Here is a 20,635-nt window from a genome sequence, read left to right on the forward strand (position 1 = left end):
ATAAGAATATATATTCTAAAACAATCTTCTAGGTCTCGGGTTTATTATGAACAACAGATAAGAATGAGAATCGTAAGAAACATTAAGTATGAAAATTTATAACACAAAAATATAATACAAAACTAAATTGTGCTTAATATAAGTGAAACACAGCTCCAACATATATCTTACTGGTTAAACTAAACCAATGGAACCAATAATCTTTGCAAAAGAGTTGCCCCTTCATTAATATTAAAAAAAACCTAATGATTAAATATTCATACCATAATGTTAGGCAGCTGAAATAATGTGATTCATAATCTTCTATAGCCTTATAGAATCAAATAGTTCAATTTATAAAATGTCTTCTTGTATTGAAATAACAGAGATTCATTTTTTGTCTCCATAACCAGCATAATGATCGTATCAAGCCTCCTTAGTCCAATGGGCCAAAAGAATGATACTGTCCTGTGATTTTTGCCCTGCTCTCAGAGGATACTTTTGGAAAGAAAAAAATGATCTCTGCAGTAGCATTCAAGCTGCTCAGCTAGAGTCAGAATTACATTTAATTTTGTCTCCAAGTGCTGTCAGTCATATTGTAACAGAGGACTGGAAAGATTCAAGCTCTATTTCCAACACAAAGGCAATGGAGATCCCTTATTTATTTTCATAAATTCCTTTAATCCATACAGCACACATTGGAGAATTCTCCACCTCTTTTCCAGAGCCCCAGTGAGCAACTAATGGTGGATTCCTCCCTCAAAGTTGAGTTATTTTTTTGTTTTCCCCAAAGCATTCATGAATTATGTAGGAGCACTCTAGTAGAGAATCTATATATTTTTGGTGTCTCTAAACACAGATTGATCATCTTAGCAAAATGTATTAAACACTCTTATTGTATATCTGCTTTAATTTTTTTAAAAAAACTGTGAATGAATCATAAAACTTCATTTTTCTGTCAAAAAAGAAAAACCCTCCACCCAGTTATCATGAAAAATAAACCCAACCTTAATGTTAGTGCTAATGTGAATCTATCAAAATGTTTTAATGCAATAAAATAAAATAAAGTAAAACAGGATTTCATGAAGAATTCATAGGAATTTCAGATTTTGGTACAATGTTATCAAACTTTAGAACACAGTTGTCACCGTTCTAACATTTATAGATACAATCATTGGTTTTTAAATCCCAAATTTAGAAAATGCAACTCAAAGATACAAGCCAATTGATTTACAAAAATAATTTATATATCCTTTTCTAAAACTGATTTTTTAAAAACAACTGTGTAATACCTTAAAGATGATAATTAATAATTGCCTATGAATAAGACTATGATTATTTTTCAATACAAAAGTGATTACAAGAACTATAAAATATTATCAAGAAAAGCCAATCAATGTTGAATAACTAATAGTCCTTGACCTATTGTAATTTGGAACAAAATCTGATTCCATTTAATAGAAACTAGTAATTCCCAGTAACTATTGTTAAGAAAGCTTAAGTTTCAAAATTATGTAAGAAACTCAAGCTTTATTTGCAAACATATTTGACCCTTATTTCAGCCCTGTATGAGGCAACATTTGGCAAATTTTAAATGTGTAAAACATTTGTACCAGTCCTAAATCTTAACAAGTAGTTTTACTAAATCTATATTAAGGTCTTGCTTCATTTGTTCAACAAACTATGCAAACACACAATTTTTCTTCTCATAATTCTATTAGACTTGCAAATTAAAAGAAACAGATGAAATTTCCCTATTTTTCAACATAGACCTCTATTTATTGGTGCTTTGTCCTATTTATCCTTCATGAGTCAGTATCCCAGAGGTCGTGGTGTACTACTGCCCTTATTCTTAGACTATAGGCTATGTGTGGGGCGGGATGAAGAAAAGCTTTCCAGAAACACTTCAGTAGAATTTTATAAAAATCTTTTTGTAGCCACATCTTTGGTGAATTATAGCACTGTGACTCATTTGCTTTTAATGTATCATTTAATGTAAATCTAACTTTATATAAATCTATTTCTGTCTCTACCTATCAAATATGTATGACTAGTTTATCAAAACATGAAGTTATACACCCCCTTTGAAATCTTGCTGTCTTTATCTTTATAATAGACCTAGGAATGGAAATATTTACTTAAAAATATTACACTTTATGTGGTGCACAGTATTGGATTTGGGAAGAGTGTGGTCTGAATATTCTCTGAAAGTAAAATTTTGCCTTGTCACTCTGCTACCATATTTCAAAGCTTAAAGATAAATATCCTCATAATGTTAATTTAATCAACTAACATTAATTATCTATTATTCTCCATATATCAGGGAGAATGAAAAATACATAAGACATGAAACCTATTCAGGGAAAACTTAAAATGTGAATTGACTCTAAAGTGTTTGGATATTCTAGTGCTCAAAAATACCTGTTTATTATTCTGAATATAGGTATAAATTATTTTAAAAGTAGGTAGGAAGTAAATTATTTAACACATAGCATTTGCTTACTGATCTAACAAAACAGTGGCAAATAAGAATAAACTGACCTTTTGTTTCATTAAGTATAGTCCTAAGTGGTAAGTTCAGGTGGAAAATCAATTAGCTTTTTAACACACTAAATGAGAGGAAATAAACTCGCTTATAAAGCTGAGTGAGAAAGTCACCCAGTTACAGATTTAAGAACTTGCATATTAATCAGTTGTAGGCTATCAGTTTCCTATTTATAGTATTTTATTTGTTAGTCTTACGAAATCTATGTATGGAAAAGACAAACTCATTAAAGACAAGGGGAACTTCGAATTGTGCAATTTTAAAATATACACTATCGTGACCAATTAATCTTATTTCTGTGAAGCTGCTAAAATGATCAATCTTCCAGGGCTGGATTAATAGAGAAGGTTTGTCCATGACATGTCCTCTCTTTCTTGAAACAAAAGCTATTTTGAACCACTAGGTCATAAAGTAGTGATGTGATTCTGTGCTTCAACAGATGGCACAATTGAAGAAAGGCCAAGCTCTTTATGGTAAATGGCACACAACTGGACTTAGGGATGCCTGAGAGCCTCAGAAAATAAATGCAATGGCTTCTCTTTTTGTTTTGTTGTTATTGTTCCCTGGATTATTAGTTTTCTTTCAGAAGAAATTGCCGGTGAGCCTATTATTTTAGACCACTATGAATTCTGTTTTCTAAGGTTTGAGTCTGTTTTCTTTTTTTTTTTTTCCCCGCCCCTTGGTTATGTAAGACAATTACTTTTTCTGGGCTGCAATTCTAATAAGTGTTCTGGAAAAACAAACAAAGGTGATATGAATGACAGGAGAGTAATGGGTTGTGAGGCCAATAAGTATTGGAAATATATCATATGTTTCTCATGGAAACAGAATATTGTATTGGATTTTGTGAATACATATTCTTATAATCTGAAATCTTATAAGAACTATTACTTAAGTTATTTAATGCAGTATTTCTCTAAATTTTAAAATCCAGAAATCCTTTTTGGAGGCCATGAGTTTTGATATTACTTCGACCTTTGGAATCACGGACCACAGTTCTACAAATAGCAGAGTCAACATAGATTATATTAGAAGTCATAAGAGGGAGGCATGTTTTTCATCTTAAGCAAGTATATTCTGACATCTTAGCTCACTTCATGTTTAGTACTGGAAGGCAAAATGAATTGCTGATAGCATGGACTATTAGTATTATTTCAGAAATAATATTATAGGTACATCCATTGATAGATGCTATGCCAAGCAAAATAAACCAAAGACCCTTGAGGACAACTAATACAGAGTTTTCAAAATCAAATACAATAGTTGTTCCAATTCTATAATTGATTTGGTGAGGGAATAATTTTTTTTTTTTTTTTTTTTTTTTTGAGACAGAGTCTCGCTCTGTCGCCCAGGCTGGAGGGCAGTGGCGCGATCTGGGCTCACTGCAAGCTCTGCCTCCCGGGTTCACGCCATTCTCCTGCCTCAGCCTCCTGAGTAGCTGGGACTACAGGCGCCCACCACCACTCCCGGCTAATTTTTTGTATTTTTAGTGGAGACGGGGTTTCACTGTGTTAGCCAGGATGGTCTCAATCACCTGACCTCGTGATCCGCCCGCCGCCTCAGCCTCCGAAAGTGCTGGGATTACAGGCGTGAGCCACCACGAGTGGCCTGGTGGGGGAAGAATTTTTGTTGTACAATCAGGAGTCAGAATTTCCCTTCCAATACTATAGGACAACTGGAAAGTGATAAAAAAGCAAAATCCTCTAGTCTCATTTGCCGAGGTGATGGAGAAAAGTAGACTTTACACGTTCTCACCACATACAAAAAAAGATAACTACGTGAGGGGATGAATATGTTAATTCGCTTGCTTTAATCTTTCAACAACGTATACATACATCAAAACATCCCATTGTATCCCATAAATATATATACAATACTATTTGTCAGATAAATAAAATTTTTTTAAAGATAAAGATTGAGAAAGATAAATTTTAAAATATCTGATTGATTTAAAAAAAGGTGATTTGGCTCCTTAGCATATTTTATTTATATGCAATAAGAAGCACTATTTCTGCCAAACATTCCCATTGAAACGCTAGGATTAAACATGCACTTGTTTAAACTACCACACTGCTATTAAATTTTTTAAAACATCACATCTCTTGCAAAAAAAAATTATTAAACCATTTCATCACATCCTAGGGCTATGTAGTTTGAGGTGTTTTTGTTTCTTTCTATAGACTAGCTAAAATCAGCTACCATGAAGAGATTTAGATGAAGCTTAGTTGGTAGAGACACAGAAGGAAGAGAAATGACATTTTAGAGGATCAGTTACTGCCCAATAAGTAGAACAAGTGAGGAAGGATGTGAATTTAATTGTATTAAATTCTAAAAATCATGTATTTACTTCATGGTAGATATGGAATGGTGAAATATGACTACAAGATAGCATTGTATACCTATCATCCCAAGAAAAACAACAAGCATGTGGGTGTCAGAAAAGTGTCACAGAAGATTTAGGTAGATAGACACTGACAATCTTTCATCAAGTTAAAATGCATTTAAGTCCCTCAGTCCTGGATTTGAATTTTGGCTCTGACACTTCGCGGTGTACTCTTGAGCAAGTTGCTTTCTCATCCTGATTCTTTATTTATAAAATAGTGATTTTAAAAATTGCCTACCAGATAGGATTATTTTGAGGATTTTAAAAATTATAAAATTTTTCTCTCCTATTAATAAATAGCTAATGCTTTCTGAAACTTCATAATGTCTCAACGGTTGTTTTAAGGATTACTATATTCTCTTTCATGACACTTTCACATTCATATTCACATTGATATATTCACTATTTTGCTTGAGGTAGGTACTATTGTTGTCATTCATGTATTATAGGTAAGAAAATCGACATGCTATAAGGTTAGTAACTTGGTTAAGTTCACACAGTTGATAGTTCCAAGAGCTATTATTAGAAATGGTACAGTTACAGGTTACTAAGCAGGTAGCTAGTCAGAGAGGAGCAGGGCAGGAGAGAGACCTCCCCCTCCCAACCCTACACCAGTAATGTCAGGTGACCATCATGTGATGGTCAGGCAGTTGCTAACTGTCTCTCTAAAATAATTGATTGCAGCTGGCCACAGGGACAAGCAGTCCCCCAATAGATAGAAAAACTTGAAGCTGGTAATCAGCAGCTTCCAAATAATAATATCTGAGGAGTCTGGAGAGTGGGCTCAAGTATGTACACTAAGAGGCAAAATAGAGAAATTTAACTGATATATGACTCCTAGGAACATTCAATTGATCAAATATGATTAATTTACTATAATCCTCTTCAACCATGGTTTTATTCCAGGCCTACTTTTATACTACATTTACAATAATATTTGGATGAATTAACTGGGATAATTTTTTAAATATATAAATTGAGTAGGAAATATATGTACAAATATTCTATATAATTTTGAAAATTCTATACAATTTGTATAAAGTAAAATATTTTGAAGACATTTTAATGAACATATAATAAAAATCCAATTTGAGTTGTATTAGGTACCTTATGGTTAGTTCAGCCTAGGGATTGGCAAATTACCAGAACAATTCTGATACCAGATCAATTCTGATACCAGACCTGATTTTATGCTCCCTGTGAGCAAAGAATGGCTTTTATATTTTTAAGTGCTTGAAAAAAATTTAAAAATAATATTTTGTGACACATAAAATTTATATAAAATTCAAATTTGTGTGCCCGTAAATAAAGTTTAAATTTTGCCAATAAAGATGTTTGGGAATTTGTTTTCTCTCTTATTTTACACATAATATCTGCATAATATACTTACGTACATAATAACAACATAATATCCTTGATTTTGCGTCTTAGCCCATAACACCCAAAATACTTATTATCTGGCCCCTTACAAAAAATGTTTTCTGACAATTTGATTCTAGTCCAACAGTCTCATTGTAAATATGAAAATTGAGGTTTATTAAAATCAAGAGACTTGCCTAACAGAACTAGTTAGAGGAGAACATAATCCAGAATCAAGACTCTCTGTCCATAGGTTCATTTTTGTGGACCCCCAAACGATTCCAAGGGCTTTGAACTCTGTAGTAACATGAGGCTGTATTATGAGAAACTAACCAGCGCTTTCATCCAGCTTTTAACTTCCTTTTAAAAAATAAGCAGGGTATTTACAACATGGTATCAAATCTATACAGAAATAACTAAAGCTACTCAGAGCTTTACGAAGGGGAAAAATTGTTCTTATATCATATCCAAAACTATTATCTGAATTACAGCAGTACTAAAATTAAGAAAAAAAAAGTAATCACAATTTACTTAGAAGATTAAGTTCAATTATACTTAGGTTGTTAAGGATTAGAGACAGTTAATGATAGTGAGCTGAATGTGCACATAAATGGTTTTATAAAGAAAACATTATTTTTTAACAAAAATTGTGCTGCCTACACAAAGTTTGCGCTCAATACCAAATGTTGTGTATGTTTTCTGAAGAGCTTGTCAAACCACAGGGTTGTATACAAGCAAAGGTAAAATAAAAACCTTCCAAAACAGAGACCAATATTTAACTAACTACCAAATAAAAGTAATCTGACTCTCATTCTTGTGTTGATTACTAAAGATAAGCTTTCTTTGTCAGAAATCTTTCCTCTTAGAAAATAAAAGTCTAAGTCTTTAGTCAGTGGTAATGGATAAGGTTAGTTACTTCATTCTCATTCTGAAATATGCCTATTAAAGCAGAACTTAAGCGTTTCAAGTTAAGCTTTACATTGTACCTTTATGTCACAATCTATTTTCATCCTTTTCCACACCATTTTAGCTGTTTTTACTTGATTTTCAGAAAATAATATTTTACTAACTTCTGGTTTGGGGAAAAATTACAGATATTACAGATATCAATTATGCTTCATACCTTTTCTATATTAGTTGTGTCTAAAAATGAGTTTACATTTAATTTTCAATAAATCTTCCCTGAAGATAAAGTATACCAGTTAAATGCAACCAAAGGTTTAGTTTTTAATCTGTAAAATGTAGCCATCAATAAAAGAGTAATGCTAAATTGTAAGTCCATATTTTACTTCCTAAACGCTCCTTGAGTTCCATATGCCCATTAGCAGCCTACCCAGAATATGTAAATAGGCAATCTCAAATGTAAATACTAAAGTTAACTCTACAAGTAAAACCTGCTTCCTCCAGCCTTTTCCTCTCAATAAAAGGCATAGTCAAGTTGGTTGATTAAAAAAAAAAATCATAAAATTATTTTCCTTTTCTTAGTCCCCACAGCAACAATATTCCTCCAGCCATCTCCGCTGCTGTCACTATTGTCCAAGATACCATCATCTCTTACCCAAACTCTACAACAGTAGCTGTTTGTCTTGTACTTTGACACCATAATTCATTCCACTTTTTAAAAAGCCTAAAAGGTTATCTAAATATACTACTTTGATCATATCACTTGTGAGTTCGAAACTTTCTGTTATACTTGAAATATAATCTAAATTACTTGCTATAACCTATAAAGCATTATCTGGCTTATCTTTGCCTCTCTGTTTGTCTGCTATGGGGGCCAGACTTCAGCCACTTTTCCTTTTTAGTTTTCAAACATTTTTAAATTACAATATATTGTACTTGGTGATTTATTTTCCAAAATCTCTGCTGCTCCAAATATTAAAATGCGTGTTCCTTTCTTACCATTTTTCACATAATTCGAGTCTTATCTGCTCAGAGAGAAATTCTCTGATGACCCTAAAAGAAAGGAGGAGATCATTTTTTTCATTCATAGCTCTTGAGTATTCAAGTTTATGTTATCTGTTACTTATTGTTTTTTGTTCCTCTGTAATCCTCTATAGAATGTAAATTCAGGTAAACAGAAGCATAGTCTGTTCTGTATAGCTTTAAAATCTCCGCATAAGTGTCGGGTATATAGTAAATGATCAATAAATATATGTATTGTAAATACTGCAGATAGGACAGCAGATATCTCTTCAATAAACTGATTTTTTTTTCTGGGTGTATACCTAGTAGTGGGATTTTTGCATCATATATGGTTGTTCTATCAACCAAAGTAAAATTGCTATCATACCACTTGTTTTCCTGTTCCTTTTCGTATTTTGAATTTGGTATAATTAAGATGTAGCTCCCTGACATAATGCTATGTTGGCTCCTCGAAACATTTTGGGCTATATGATACATTTACTACTGACACTTGTATTCCGAAGAACTCACTTTATTTTAAAGGCTGTAGTGAAAATATTTCTCATTCATCGTTTAAAAGACAACATAAATATAGGTTGAAATTTATCTTCTGGTAGTATGTTGTACTAGTTTCATATATTATGAACTAAAAATCCTGAATTTATAAAACAGAATAACCCTGTTTCCAGTCTATGTGAGGACTAAGCTCTGAATTTTTTATCTTGCCCAAATTCCTACCTAAGGGGTCTACGGAGTCATGCCCTACAAATCATAAATTCTCATCAGATGGGTTTTATTTGACCCTATATATCATGACTTACTTTTCAGTCTGACTCTGGCATAACACTACAAGACAAGGGAAAAAAATATTTAACCCCAAAATATATTTCCTTGCCATACCTTGAAATTGCCCTGTAAAAATCTCTTGTGGGAAAAATCCACATCCTATGGAGAATCCCTTTTCCGCTTTGTTTTCCTTCCTTTCTTTCCAGATCCAAGGGATAATCAACTAACAGCCAGGCATCCTTTTAGGTCTGATGAGAAACATTTTACAAACCTGCTCTCTCTCTGAAGTCTGCTATCTGAGAGAATCATCTGCACAATAAAATTCAGTCTCCATAATCTTTTATCTTAACCTGAACATTCCTTTCCATTGATCCCAGGTCTTCAGATAAACTCAACCGTCAACCAGAAAATGTTTAAATTTACCAGTAACCTGGAAGCCCCCGCTTTGAATTGTCCCGCCTTTCTGAACCAAACCAATGTACTTCTTAAATGTATCTGATTGATGTCTCATGCCTCCCTAAAATATATAAAACCAAACTGTACCCCGACCACCTTGGGCACATGTTCTCAGAACCCCCTGAGGGCTGTGTCATGGGCCATGGTCACTCATATTTGGCTCGGAATAAATCTCTTAAAATATTTTACAGAGTTTGACTCTTTTCGCCGATATAAGGATTTAATTGCTCATCAAATACGTAAATTGGGCTTGCAGGGATGGAAATTTAATAGGCAAAATATTAGCTATCCATGAAAAGAATACTGAAAAAAAGGCTCTATTTTGTAAAAAATTGTGGCATAAAAATCTTTCAACTGGCTATTAGTAATGTCATACTCATGCAAATAATGTTCAAATGTGCTCTCATCATACTTTCTTCTTAATTTGATGTTATAAATGTTGAGTTAAAATAGTAACATGACGGCCGGGCACTGTGGCTCACGCTTGTAATCCCAGCACTTTGGGAGGCCGAGGCGGGCAGATCACGAGGTCAGGGGATCGAGACCACAGTGAAACCCCGTCTCTACTAAAAATACAAAAAATTAGCCGGGCTTGGTGGCGGGCGCCTGTAGTCCCAGCTACTCGGAGAGGCTGAGGCGGGAGAATGGCGTGAACCCGGGAGGCGGAGCTTGTAGTGAGCAGAGATGGCGCCACTGCACTCCAGCATGGGCGACAAAGCGAGACTCCGTCTCAAAAAAAAAAAAAAAAAAAAAATAGTAACATGACATTCCATGTAATTCAATTCTTGGAGATTACTGCTATTTCCAGCTGTTCGTTTCTCGGCTTCAAGTCTTGTTTCTCATAATATTACACCATAAGATAAAATACCCTCCTGGAATACTCTACTTTTTACGTATTAATGTCTCATTATTCCAAATACCATCTGTATCATGAAATCTGATTGTTGGAGCGCTGACTGTTATGGTGAAAAATACAAATATCATCCAATCAAAGTTTTGCTGAAAAATTAAAAAAGTAACATTTTCTGATCAAGAAAAAAATTAAGGGTTCTCTCATTAAAGCATGTGCTGAGATATAGGAAAACATTTAGTCATTGAGGAAACAGAGGGATTAACAGCATTAAACTATTTACTTAAGTAACTTAGTCATTTCAATCTCTTTAGATTCATTTGATAATTAGTTAAGCCAATTTACATCCATGATTTAAAAACATTGAGAAGTTCACTAACGTTAATATCAACTTAGTTATGACAAAGCCATATCCAACAATTTACTGTATAAGCTACCAAAAAACACACTGATGGTAAATATGCCCAATCAAGTAAAGTTAACTGGATTCACAACTGAATCAAATTCGCTACAAAATTTATCTAATTGGACATAAATTAGTACATAATTATTGTATGATACCATTTCATATTTAATAGAACAAAATATTTCAGATATAATAATTTAGTCATGTAGAATTATTTTAATTATATGACAGGTTTTTTAATAAATAATAATACCTGGACTAAAATATACAGATTCTACTACAGTATAGAGGCAATGCATAGTTTCAAATTCCTTAACTATTTTGTAATCTTATTATTTTATGGAAGAGGCAGTAAACTCTATATAAGCACAGAATATTATCCAAATCCTATTACTATCATAATGATGTGAAGTTCTTTTTTTTTTCATATGCAGCTTGGAAATGTTAAACAAGATATTGATTTAAAATGGAAAAGTGCACAATCAATGTCACAGAATCTGGTAACAGCCATTACTGTTTATGGTGCTAGTGACCCTTTTCCACTTATCCTCCTTCCCTGGGAAGCAAAGACTGCTTCTTTGATAATGCTGTGGAGTGGCCATTTATCATCTATATTTGAGGCACTTTCATTTTTCACTATATATTGACTTTTTCTATCGATATGCTACAGCTGAGCATGTTTCATTCGTGTATTCTTCTGCCAAGAAATGGAGTTGGAAGCAAAGAGAAAAAGACATATAAGTCAGTAAATGCATGGCTTAGCTTACTCCTTTCTGCTTGTTAAACCTTTGGACTTGTGCATCTGGACATTACGACTAAGTAATTGAATATTACGTTTTACTAAACAAAAAAAATAGCAAGATGATTATTAGCTTTACAGTAAAATTGTAAAATTATATACAATATTATATTAAAGCTTCTATAATCTAAATCTATTATATATATAAATAACAAAAATCAAACCTAAGTGCCCAGAGACTGTTTCTAAACTTCTTAGAATATAAAATATTTTATTTAATTTTCTAATGTCATGTCTGATTTCTCAGATAAGTACAATTGAAAAATTATCAGTCATTCACTTGTCCTGATAAAAACTGGTTTGATTATTTCTTTTTAGAATGCTTGTTAGAAAACTCTTCATGAAGTTATAAAATAACAGGAATTATTCCCATTTCACAGAAAAAGAAGTGAAAATAAGACTAGTGAAGTAATTAAATTACTTCTATCATTTAAAACACTGTTTTAAGATTTTCATCTATTTGACTAATAAAACTGATGTAATGATTACACTTTTTCAAATGATTCAAAACCTAAATTACTTGAAAGAAACACAAAATGTTCTAGCGGCATTCTTTAAACACTGCCAGTTATGCACTGGTCTATAATTCCAATGATGTATATATCTCACCTTTGTGGGGCATAAACTACTTGAGGGTTGAAGTGCCTTATTTTCCCAAGAGAGCTTCTATAATATTTTTTATGTGGCAAGTGCCCAATTAATGTTGCCAATTGAATATTTATGTCTAACACATTCAAAAGTCTTCAAACTATTAGGTAATTCTCCAATAACCTTTGTGTGAAGTTCAAGTATAAAATGTAATTATATTTCAAGTGTGTAACATAATATATATTTAGCAGGTAAGTGGAAAAAGAGTAATTAATTGGCTATTGAGGTCTAAGCCAATAAAGTGAAATTGCTAGTCAGTTGAGGGAAAGGGTTATACTGGGCTTAATCATCAAAGATGATTTCTTCAGTGGTTTATTTCATTTTAAAACTGTAGTTTTTAAACACTTAATTTGTTATTATCTTAACTATTCAATTTTTTTCTGAAATCTGATCGAATTTTGGTAGATCATAACAAATTGTAATAGGTCACAACAAATTTAGCTCACGTTTCAAAATTTGTTATTAATAGATGGCTTCATGAAACCACTTAGTAGCACTTAGTAGAAAAGAAGAACCATTTCTTCTTTTCAATGCCAAGAAGAAAATCTTGTATGTCTTCATGTTATAATAACATTTTGATAACACTATAGATGAAAGAAAATGACAGGGGATTATAAGAAAGGTATTTAATTTAGCCCTCTTTGTGGTTCAGGGCCATGTTAAAGCAAATCATGTAACTTAAAAATCTTCAGTATGCATGTGCTATATCTGTTGATATCATGCAGAGTTCATCTCTTAGATTAAATGAATAGATTTCAATAATAGAGAAAATGTATCAAAAGTTAACACATGCTAAAATTAAATATTTAGCACATTTTATATTTCCATTTTTCTTTAAATAAGTATACAAATAAAAATAAGATTTATAAATTAGCAGGACTGCTGAATTAGAAACCACTATTTTCAATATTACACTAACACATTATAAACAGAACTTCCATGTTCACTCTTGCAAATTCATCTACCACTCTCTACCTACTAAATAACATTAGAAATCCAAAAAAGCTAAATTAACAAACTGTCTTTATAATCACCAATATAACTTTAACACATTAAAATTTCTGACAATTCTAAGTACATATAATATAAATACTGTTAAGACAAAGAATCTTGTTATGTTAATGTTATATTAGCTATTTCAGTCTCCTCTTGGGTAAGCATGTAAAAATGGTTAAACAATACATTTCTATGGCAACAACTTAAATTCTAGGATATTCTTAGTTATAGCAGCAGCCACAGAAGCTACTACTTTCTCTAAGGCAATGTAACTAAACAAGATCCTTCTTTCCTCCTTTTCCATTGGGCACAACTAAAATCTCTTTTACTTTAATGAACTAAAGAATGATTTAACTAGAAACAAGATATCTCAACTAATGTACATGATTAACTATAGTTACATGAGCATTTTATGCAAAGACAAAACAAAGAGAAGATGCTAAGTATTTTAAAATGAAAGTTACATGGTGTGACCAAATGTATTATGTATCTTATAAACTAACATATACATGTATAAAACTAATGTATATTATTTAACTGTTACAGAGATATTTTATCAAAATGAATAAAACCCTGCTAGATTAAATAAACAAATGTTCTTATACATGAAATTATTGGATATCTTTTGTACACAGATTTTAACATATATTATTTATTAAAATATTCTGATAGTCCTACAATTTTAGAGTCAATATATAGATGATTTAGTTTCAATCATTTGAATATCTATAATTTATGAACTCATTTAGCACACTCATCTTTTCTTTTATGTGCTATGTCTTCTTATATACTACTCTTGGAGAACACACTGAAGTTATCTCCACTGAATGAAGGGCAAATTTCTGTTGCTGCCAGAAATATTGGAAATATAAAGGGCCACCAATACATACTTGGCTGTGAATATACAAACTGAGTGCCTAATTTGTTACATAGTATTTTCATAAATGCGTTTTTTTTTTAAGATTGCCTTAAGAACTTGATCAGGTAAATGTACGTGATTACTCACTCAAAATATAAGGTCTTTGAGTACAAGGAAAATTGAATTTAAATTCCACTCCACTATTTACCATGTATGACCAGAGTTACTGCTGACTTTTCTTAAGCCTCAATTTTCTCATCTGTATAATGGAAATAGTATCTTACTAACTGCTCTGTGGTTGTGGAGATTAAATTAAATAATTACGTAAATCACTTAGCACATGCGTGGCACACAATGAATACTCCAAAACCATTGAAACTACTATTTAAAAATAATTTTACCCCTTTAACCTTGGTTTCTATACTGTAATTTCTTTTCAATTAAAATGAAGAAAAGTTCTCGCCTCTGTGCACACCTTCTATGAGAAGTTCTAGTTTCCTGACCTAGATTAGTCATGTATCAGTTTCAAAATTACTAACATACTTCACTAGATATCTGCCATTAAATGTCACCTTCCACCAGAGATGTTGTTTCTACATCTGTCATTTTTTCTTTTCTTTCTAAAGGTCATAACATTGTCGAATGTATGCCTCTTCTTCCCTAATTTTTCCATCACAAGTTAATCTGTTGATTGCTTACCGAGAACCCAGTTGTACTTTCTGTAAAAAGAATAAAGCCATCCTGTAAGAAATTAATAAATAGAAAACAACCCATAATATCTGTCAGAGGAGAGTAGGTTGCAGGTTTACTGTCATGAAATGCAGTCCACAAACAAAAGAATCAAGAGAGAAAATGATGAATGGCCTTAGGAATAGTCATGGTTTATAATAAAGATTTTATTAAAAAAGTGTTAAAATAAATAATACATATTCCAGAACATCACTGTTCTGAGAAATCACTTCCCTTTAGAATATGAGTTCTAGATGGCAGATCTACTTACAACTGCTCTGAGGTCTTTCACTAGCTGATTTATAATCCTATATTTAAAAAAAAAATCTATAGTCTGCAGTCTTTTGACATACTTCTCAAGGGTGGATATGTGGTGGAATGCAGACTCCATCAATATGTGTGGTTTTGTTTGCTTTTTGTAGCTTAACTGCTGTTTAGAAATCCCAGAGGAATATGATTGAGGCCAGAGTTACATTGGTTCATAAAATTCGAACAGTTGAAGCTGTTTTTGTTAATTGCTGGGCCACAACCAGAAATCCGGATGATGGGAGAGAAACACTTCTTTAGGATAATGATTAATTTCCATAAAGATGAGTGGTTTAACAAATTTCAATATGCAGTTGCTGGGGCGGGGAGGGTGGGTGGGCACTAATTAGTTTTACCGTTTTCAGCAGATGTTGAATTCAAAATGCCAGCAGCATCTCAAATGCCAGTCATTAGGTCTGTCTTTCATTGAGGAGTGCTGACCAATGAAATCTCCACTCTGTTTAATGAGACCTATCTAGGCAGAGTCAATTAAATCAAATCTCTCCTAACATCCTTAATATATCTGCAGTGTGGGCAGCACCAACAAAAGCAGCAGAGAGGGATTTCCAGTATTAATAAAGGGATTCACTGCTGCATTTGGAGAGGGGGAAAAAAAGAAGGGGTGAGTGTTGGGGCAAGACCTTTATGAACTGGGGAAAGCCTTGGTAAAGTCTGAGAGAAGGTGGGGGTGGGGTAGAGGGTGGGGGCGAGGGAAGAGGAGCTACTTAAAGGGTAAAAAGCTAAGTAAGGCGATTAGAGAAAGAGCCTTAATGTAGCTCAGGAAGGGATCTACCCCCAACCGTTTCCCTCCCCTGTCTCTTCCACCGCAAATCCAATTTACCACTTGCAAATATGAAGCTGGAAAAAGGTAAGGACCCAGAGTTGAAAACATTTTCGCTTTAATACTGAAAAAATATGCCATTATAAAATCCTCGAATAGAATTAGTAAGTTTCACGTGCTTCCTCGGTTCTCTTTTCCTACTTTATAAGTAAGATTTATACCAGCACAGAATTGCTACCATAGGATCGCAGCCTAAGCACTAGAGTGACATTAATTGGTCATGCTTAACTGCCTCAAAATCATTTTTTAAATAATTACACTGATACTATAATAGAAATCATGGGTACTTATTTTACATTCAGATGGAAGGCATTATTGGATATGTATTAAAAAAAAAGACCCCCTGAAAAAAATAAAATAAAATAAAACATCACCATCAAAATAAAAGAACCCAAAACAACCCCTAAAAACTTCCCTCAACAAAATACATTGTTAACTCATAAAATGGACTGATGACTAGCCATGCAAATATCCTAAATAAAACCTTTACATTTTTTTCACAGTTAACTTATGCTCTGAACTGCCTACCGATCACAAATAATGGCGAAATGGCACTTTCTGATTATACTGTATTTTGTTTATAGGAAGTTTGATACGATGGAACTTATCAGGTAAGAGGGTGGGTGCTGTGAACGAGATGCCGTCTCCAGTCGCGGGGGCGGGCAGAGTCCCTGGAGCGCGTGGATTCCATGCGAGCCATGCAGCACTTTTTGTTTTTTGTCAGAAGTCAAAGTTACTTATTTACAATACATTCATGCCTTCGTGCAACTGCCCATCCCTGCGTAGCCAACAGGGAGCCATCACGGGGCTAATCCACAGGGGAAAAATAGATATCTATCTCTCTATATAGATGTGGATATATGTTTATATGTATAGAACCGCGGCATCCAACCCCACAGGCCCCGGGGCCGAGGGCGAGGGCACTGTCAGTTCTTCCAGCAGGGTCGTGCTGGGCTTTCTGTCAAAAGGGGCTCTCAGCAAAGAGCGAGCTGGCTGCGCTCTCCCAGCTCTCCACAGTCTGCTCTTTGTTTCAAGGAGGGAGCTAAGTAAGGGGTCAGTCCCTTTCGGTTGTGCGAGCTCAGTTATTTATCTACTTATGCCCATCCAGGCTGATGGCGCGGGGATTTGGGTACACGCCCCTCCAGCCCCCGGGGTGCCTGCGATGGGGAAGGATGTATCGCCTTCCCTCTGCCCTCCCCTATTGGGGTTGGGGTCTTAGTCTGAGAGCGAGTGAGAGCCACAGTCATACACTCTGTGGGCCCCATCTGCGTTGTAAGGCCCATTGTGCCAGTAGGAAGAGTCACAGACTGTCTGTAGGGAATTAATCTCGGACGCGGAGGAGTTGGCATCTCGTCTCTTGGACCGCTTTCGGTTCCTCAGGATAAACACGAGCATGCCCACCACGGTGAAGGCGGAGGTGACAAACACCAGCAGCAGTCCCGGGACCAACACCGAGATGGACACCCTGCTGGTGTCTAGGTAGGAGTTGGAGTGCGTCCCGGTCTCCGCCAACCCAGTGCTGTTTTTACTGTGCGAAGTTAACGTGGGCGAGATCCTAGCGTACAGCTGAGGGCAGATCTCGTCATTGGAGAGGAGCATGAAATCCTTTCTAAAGAAGTTCACCGGCGTCTCACACTTGAGGTCGCTCATCAGCACTTCGGAACCCAAGCGTTCTGCCCATTGCTTGAAAGGCACAATTGTGCAGGAGCACTCCCAGGGGTTTCCGTGGAGGTCTATCTGGATGATGGAGGTTAATTGGTCCAGCACCCCTGCCACCGGGAGGTACATGAAGTAATTGTTGTGCAGGCTGAGTTTAGAGAGCGAGACCCCAGCGAACACGTCCACAGGCAGGGACCTCAGCAGGTTGTTGTTGAGAATGAGGATCCTCAGTTTGGGCATGGCATTGAAAGTGCCCGGGAGGATGAGCTGGATAGCGTTGTACTCCACGTTCAGGTACTCTAGGTTTTGCAGCCCCGCGAATTTCTCCCGGGACAGCGTGTCCAGGTAATTGCTATCCATGTATAGCCACCTGAGGTCCAAAAGGTTCTTGAAAGTGTTGTTCTCTACAGTAGCGATGTTATTGTTGCCCAGATCCAACAGTATGAGGTTCTTGTAATCCACAAAGTGCGATTTTCGGATGCTGTGGATCTTGTTATCTCGTAGGAAAAGCTCCTGCACGTTAGAGAGCTTGGGCTTCAAATCAGCCAAGCTGCTCACGTTCCGGTTGTTGCAGTTCATCTTTAAACCCGACCCTGGGATGTGGTCGCAGCTGCAGCCCCCAGGGCAGGGTAAACTGTTAGCTAAGGGTTTGTTCCTGGCGCTACCCGTCGCTATCGCTGCTGTGGGTCTGATTTTGATCTGCCAGTTGCCTGGGATCTTTGTACCTCCGTTTGGAGCAGACCCTGGTGTGGCATGATCCTCTTGCCCATTTGTCTTGAAAGGAGTTGGCAGGGGTCCAGGAGCAAAGGTCTCTTCTTGGGCAGGGGGCGCCGGGAGACTAGAATCCACTCGGTTTTTCAAAGGACACAAGTCCTGTTCGGTGGTTTCATTGAGGTCTTTACCCTGCAGTCTGGTGGGGGCTTCGCAGACCACTCGGCCGATCAGGGCATTCTTGGGAATGTTTTCCAGCCATTCTTTCAGGGAGAGCAGATCACAGGTGCAGTCCCAAGGGTTATCCTCTAGCAGGATCTCCGCAATACCAGGGATTTGCTCCAAGACCTCCTCATAGGGCAGCGTTTTCAGCCTGTTACCCCGGAGGTCGAGGTGGGTGATGGGCACATACTGGAACACGTTGGCAGGTAGGGTGCTGATGAGATTGTCATTTAAAATGAGCACCTCCAGCTTGTTCAAGTCCTGGAAGGCCCCCGGGTCTATATCTCGTAATAAATTAAAATCAGCCTGGAGATATTCCAGATCGTCCAGCCCCAGAAAAGTCTGCTTTCGAAAAGACTTGATCTTGTTGTTGTTGATGTGCAGCCTTTTCACCAGCTGCAGCCCCAGAAAAGCCCCCGGAACGATTTCATGCAAGCCATTGTTTTCCATGTGCAAACTAACCGCATTATAAAAGTTAGCGAACTCATTAGGGAAAAGTCGAGTGAGGGAATTGCCATGCAGAAATAAATGGTAAAACTGGGAAGTCGGGGCAGTGAAACGCTGCAGACTTGTGAAGCCCTTTTTTTCACAGTCTACGTGTAGGTCCCCTTCTATCTCATTGCAGGAACAGATCTTCTCTTTGCAAACGTCCCCTGTAACGTTTCCAGCGGCAAAACAAAGAGACGTCTCCAGCAACAGAATCCAAAGCAGCATTTTTAAAGCGAGCAATTCATCCCCGATCTCATCACAAAGTAACAGCGACCATCCTGCTCGCCACAGACACAATTCAAGTTCATTTAGTGCTCCAATGTCCGAAGCCAGGAAAGGAGAAGAAAAGGGTTTGGGGGGGTGGGGGTGGATTCCTTCCTCCCTAACCCCCCCGCACTGCAATAGCCCAGACGCCAGTCAATAATTATATCCACAAACTATCCAGGCACGTAGTGCAAGGCAAGCAAAAAAAAAAAAAAAAAAAAAAAAAAAAAAAAAGGAGGAAAAAAACCCCACTCCCCCACAACCCTTTAAAAATAACAGAAAAAGAAGTTAAATATATACATATAAATTAAAAGTACACCCTTACAGAATCTCATCTACTGATCTTCACTGATCAGAAACGAAACAATGCTAGTAATTAGAAGCAAGCGCATGTTAGAGAAACAAGCAGAGGGTTTGCAGCGTAGTACAGGCGCACTGCCTGTGCATGGCTGTGCGTCGGACTGACCTTGCCTCTCTGATACAAAGCAGGGTTTTCCGCGGCTTCTGTTGTTGAGGCTGCTCGTGGAGTTCTTGCTGTGGTTGCGGGTTGCCCAGAAGTCCCCCCGAGGTGCTGTCCAGTCCCCCCGGTGCTGAAATCACGCCCGACCGAAGGACTCACGCTGCCCAGCCAATGGCGCTGGAAAATTTCCGCAATCGCTGCGTTTTGTGGTTGTCCATCCTTTTCCTTTCCTCCCCTTCGGTCCTCTTAAGGCTTTTTTTTTTTTTTTTTTTCTTTTCTGTGCTCTCGCTCTCGCTTACTAGCTCTTCTTTTCCTGTTCTCCTTCTCTTTCTTCTGCTCTTTCGGAATTACGTGGAGGGGGGCGGAGGGCGGGGGGCGAGTTGTCTGAGGGAGGAAGAGAGCGCGAGAATGAGGGGAGGGGGGCGGAGAAGAGAGTTGCTAAGAAGCTCTGCTCGTTCCAGCCTGGTGCACTCTGAAAGATCTGACACCCTCTGCTGATCTGCAGTAGCAAAAATCCATCTGGCTAGGGAATGCTGAAAGAAAAAAAAATCAATCCACGTACAGGGCAAGCGTTAAAAATGTGGGCATAAAAGGCTGACGATCTACATAGACGCTTATTTTAAATGGATTATTTGATTATTTTTGCGTGCTGGAAACTTTACCCTTTCCTTTCCTTAAAGAGCTCACAGCCCCCACCAGCTCCACCATTCGGAAAGGAGTGCTTTTAAAACATTTATTTCCCAATGGCTTGAATAAAATTAGTGTCAGGGTGTCAAGCGAACAGCAATTTGAGGTAATTATACTGCACGCCATTTTCATCGGTTCTTTAAATGCATTTCTTCCTTCTCTGCGGCACAGTGTTTTACGCTATTTGATGTCTTTGAAACATTTCTTTTGGTATGTTCAAAGTGGCTTTCGGAACATATATGTTACATAATATAATAATTGAGTATGAATTTTTTTGCAAGGTATATAAATTAGGC

General features: G+C 36.2%; 1 protein-coding gene across 1 annotated transcript; it reads right to left on the minus strand.

Annotated features, from left to right (window-relative positions):
• Window positions 1–14,846: 14,846 nt before the first annotated feature.
• Window positions 14,847–20,256, minus strand: SLITRK1 (SLIT and NTRK like family member 1). Its single transcript, XM_019039484.4, has 2 exons — window positions 19,659–20,256; window positions 14,847–19,206 (listed from the first exon to the last, which is right to left on the minus strand). Exon 2 carries the CDS (start codon window positions 19,151–19,153, stop codon window positions 17,063–17,065), a length of 2,091 nt encoding a protein of 696 aa, XP_018895029.1. The 5' UTR covers window positions 19,154–19,206; window positions 19,659–20,256; the 3' UTR covers window positions 14,847–17,062.
• Between the last annotated feature and the right edge of the window lie 379 nt (window positions 20,257–20,635).

The sequence above is a fragment of the Gorilla gorilla genome, chromosome 14 (genome assembly GCF_029281585.2).
Source record: "Gorilla gorilla gorilla isolate KB3781 chromosome 14, NHGRI_mGorGor1-v2.1_pri, whole genome shotgun sequence".
Taxonomy (NCBI): domain Eukaryota; kingdom Metazoa; phylum Chordata; class Mammalia; order Primates; family Hominidae; genus Gorilla; species Gorilla gorilla.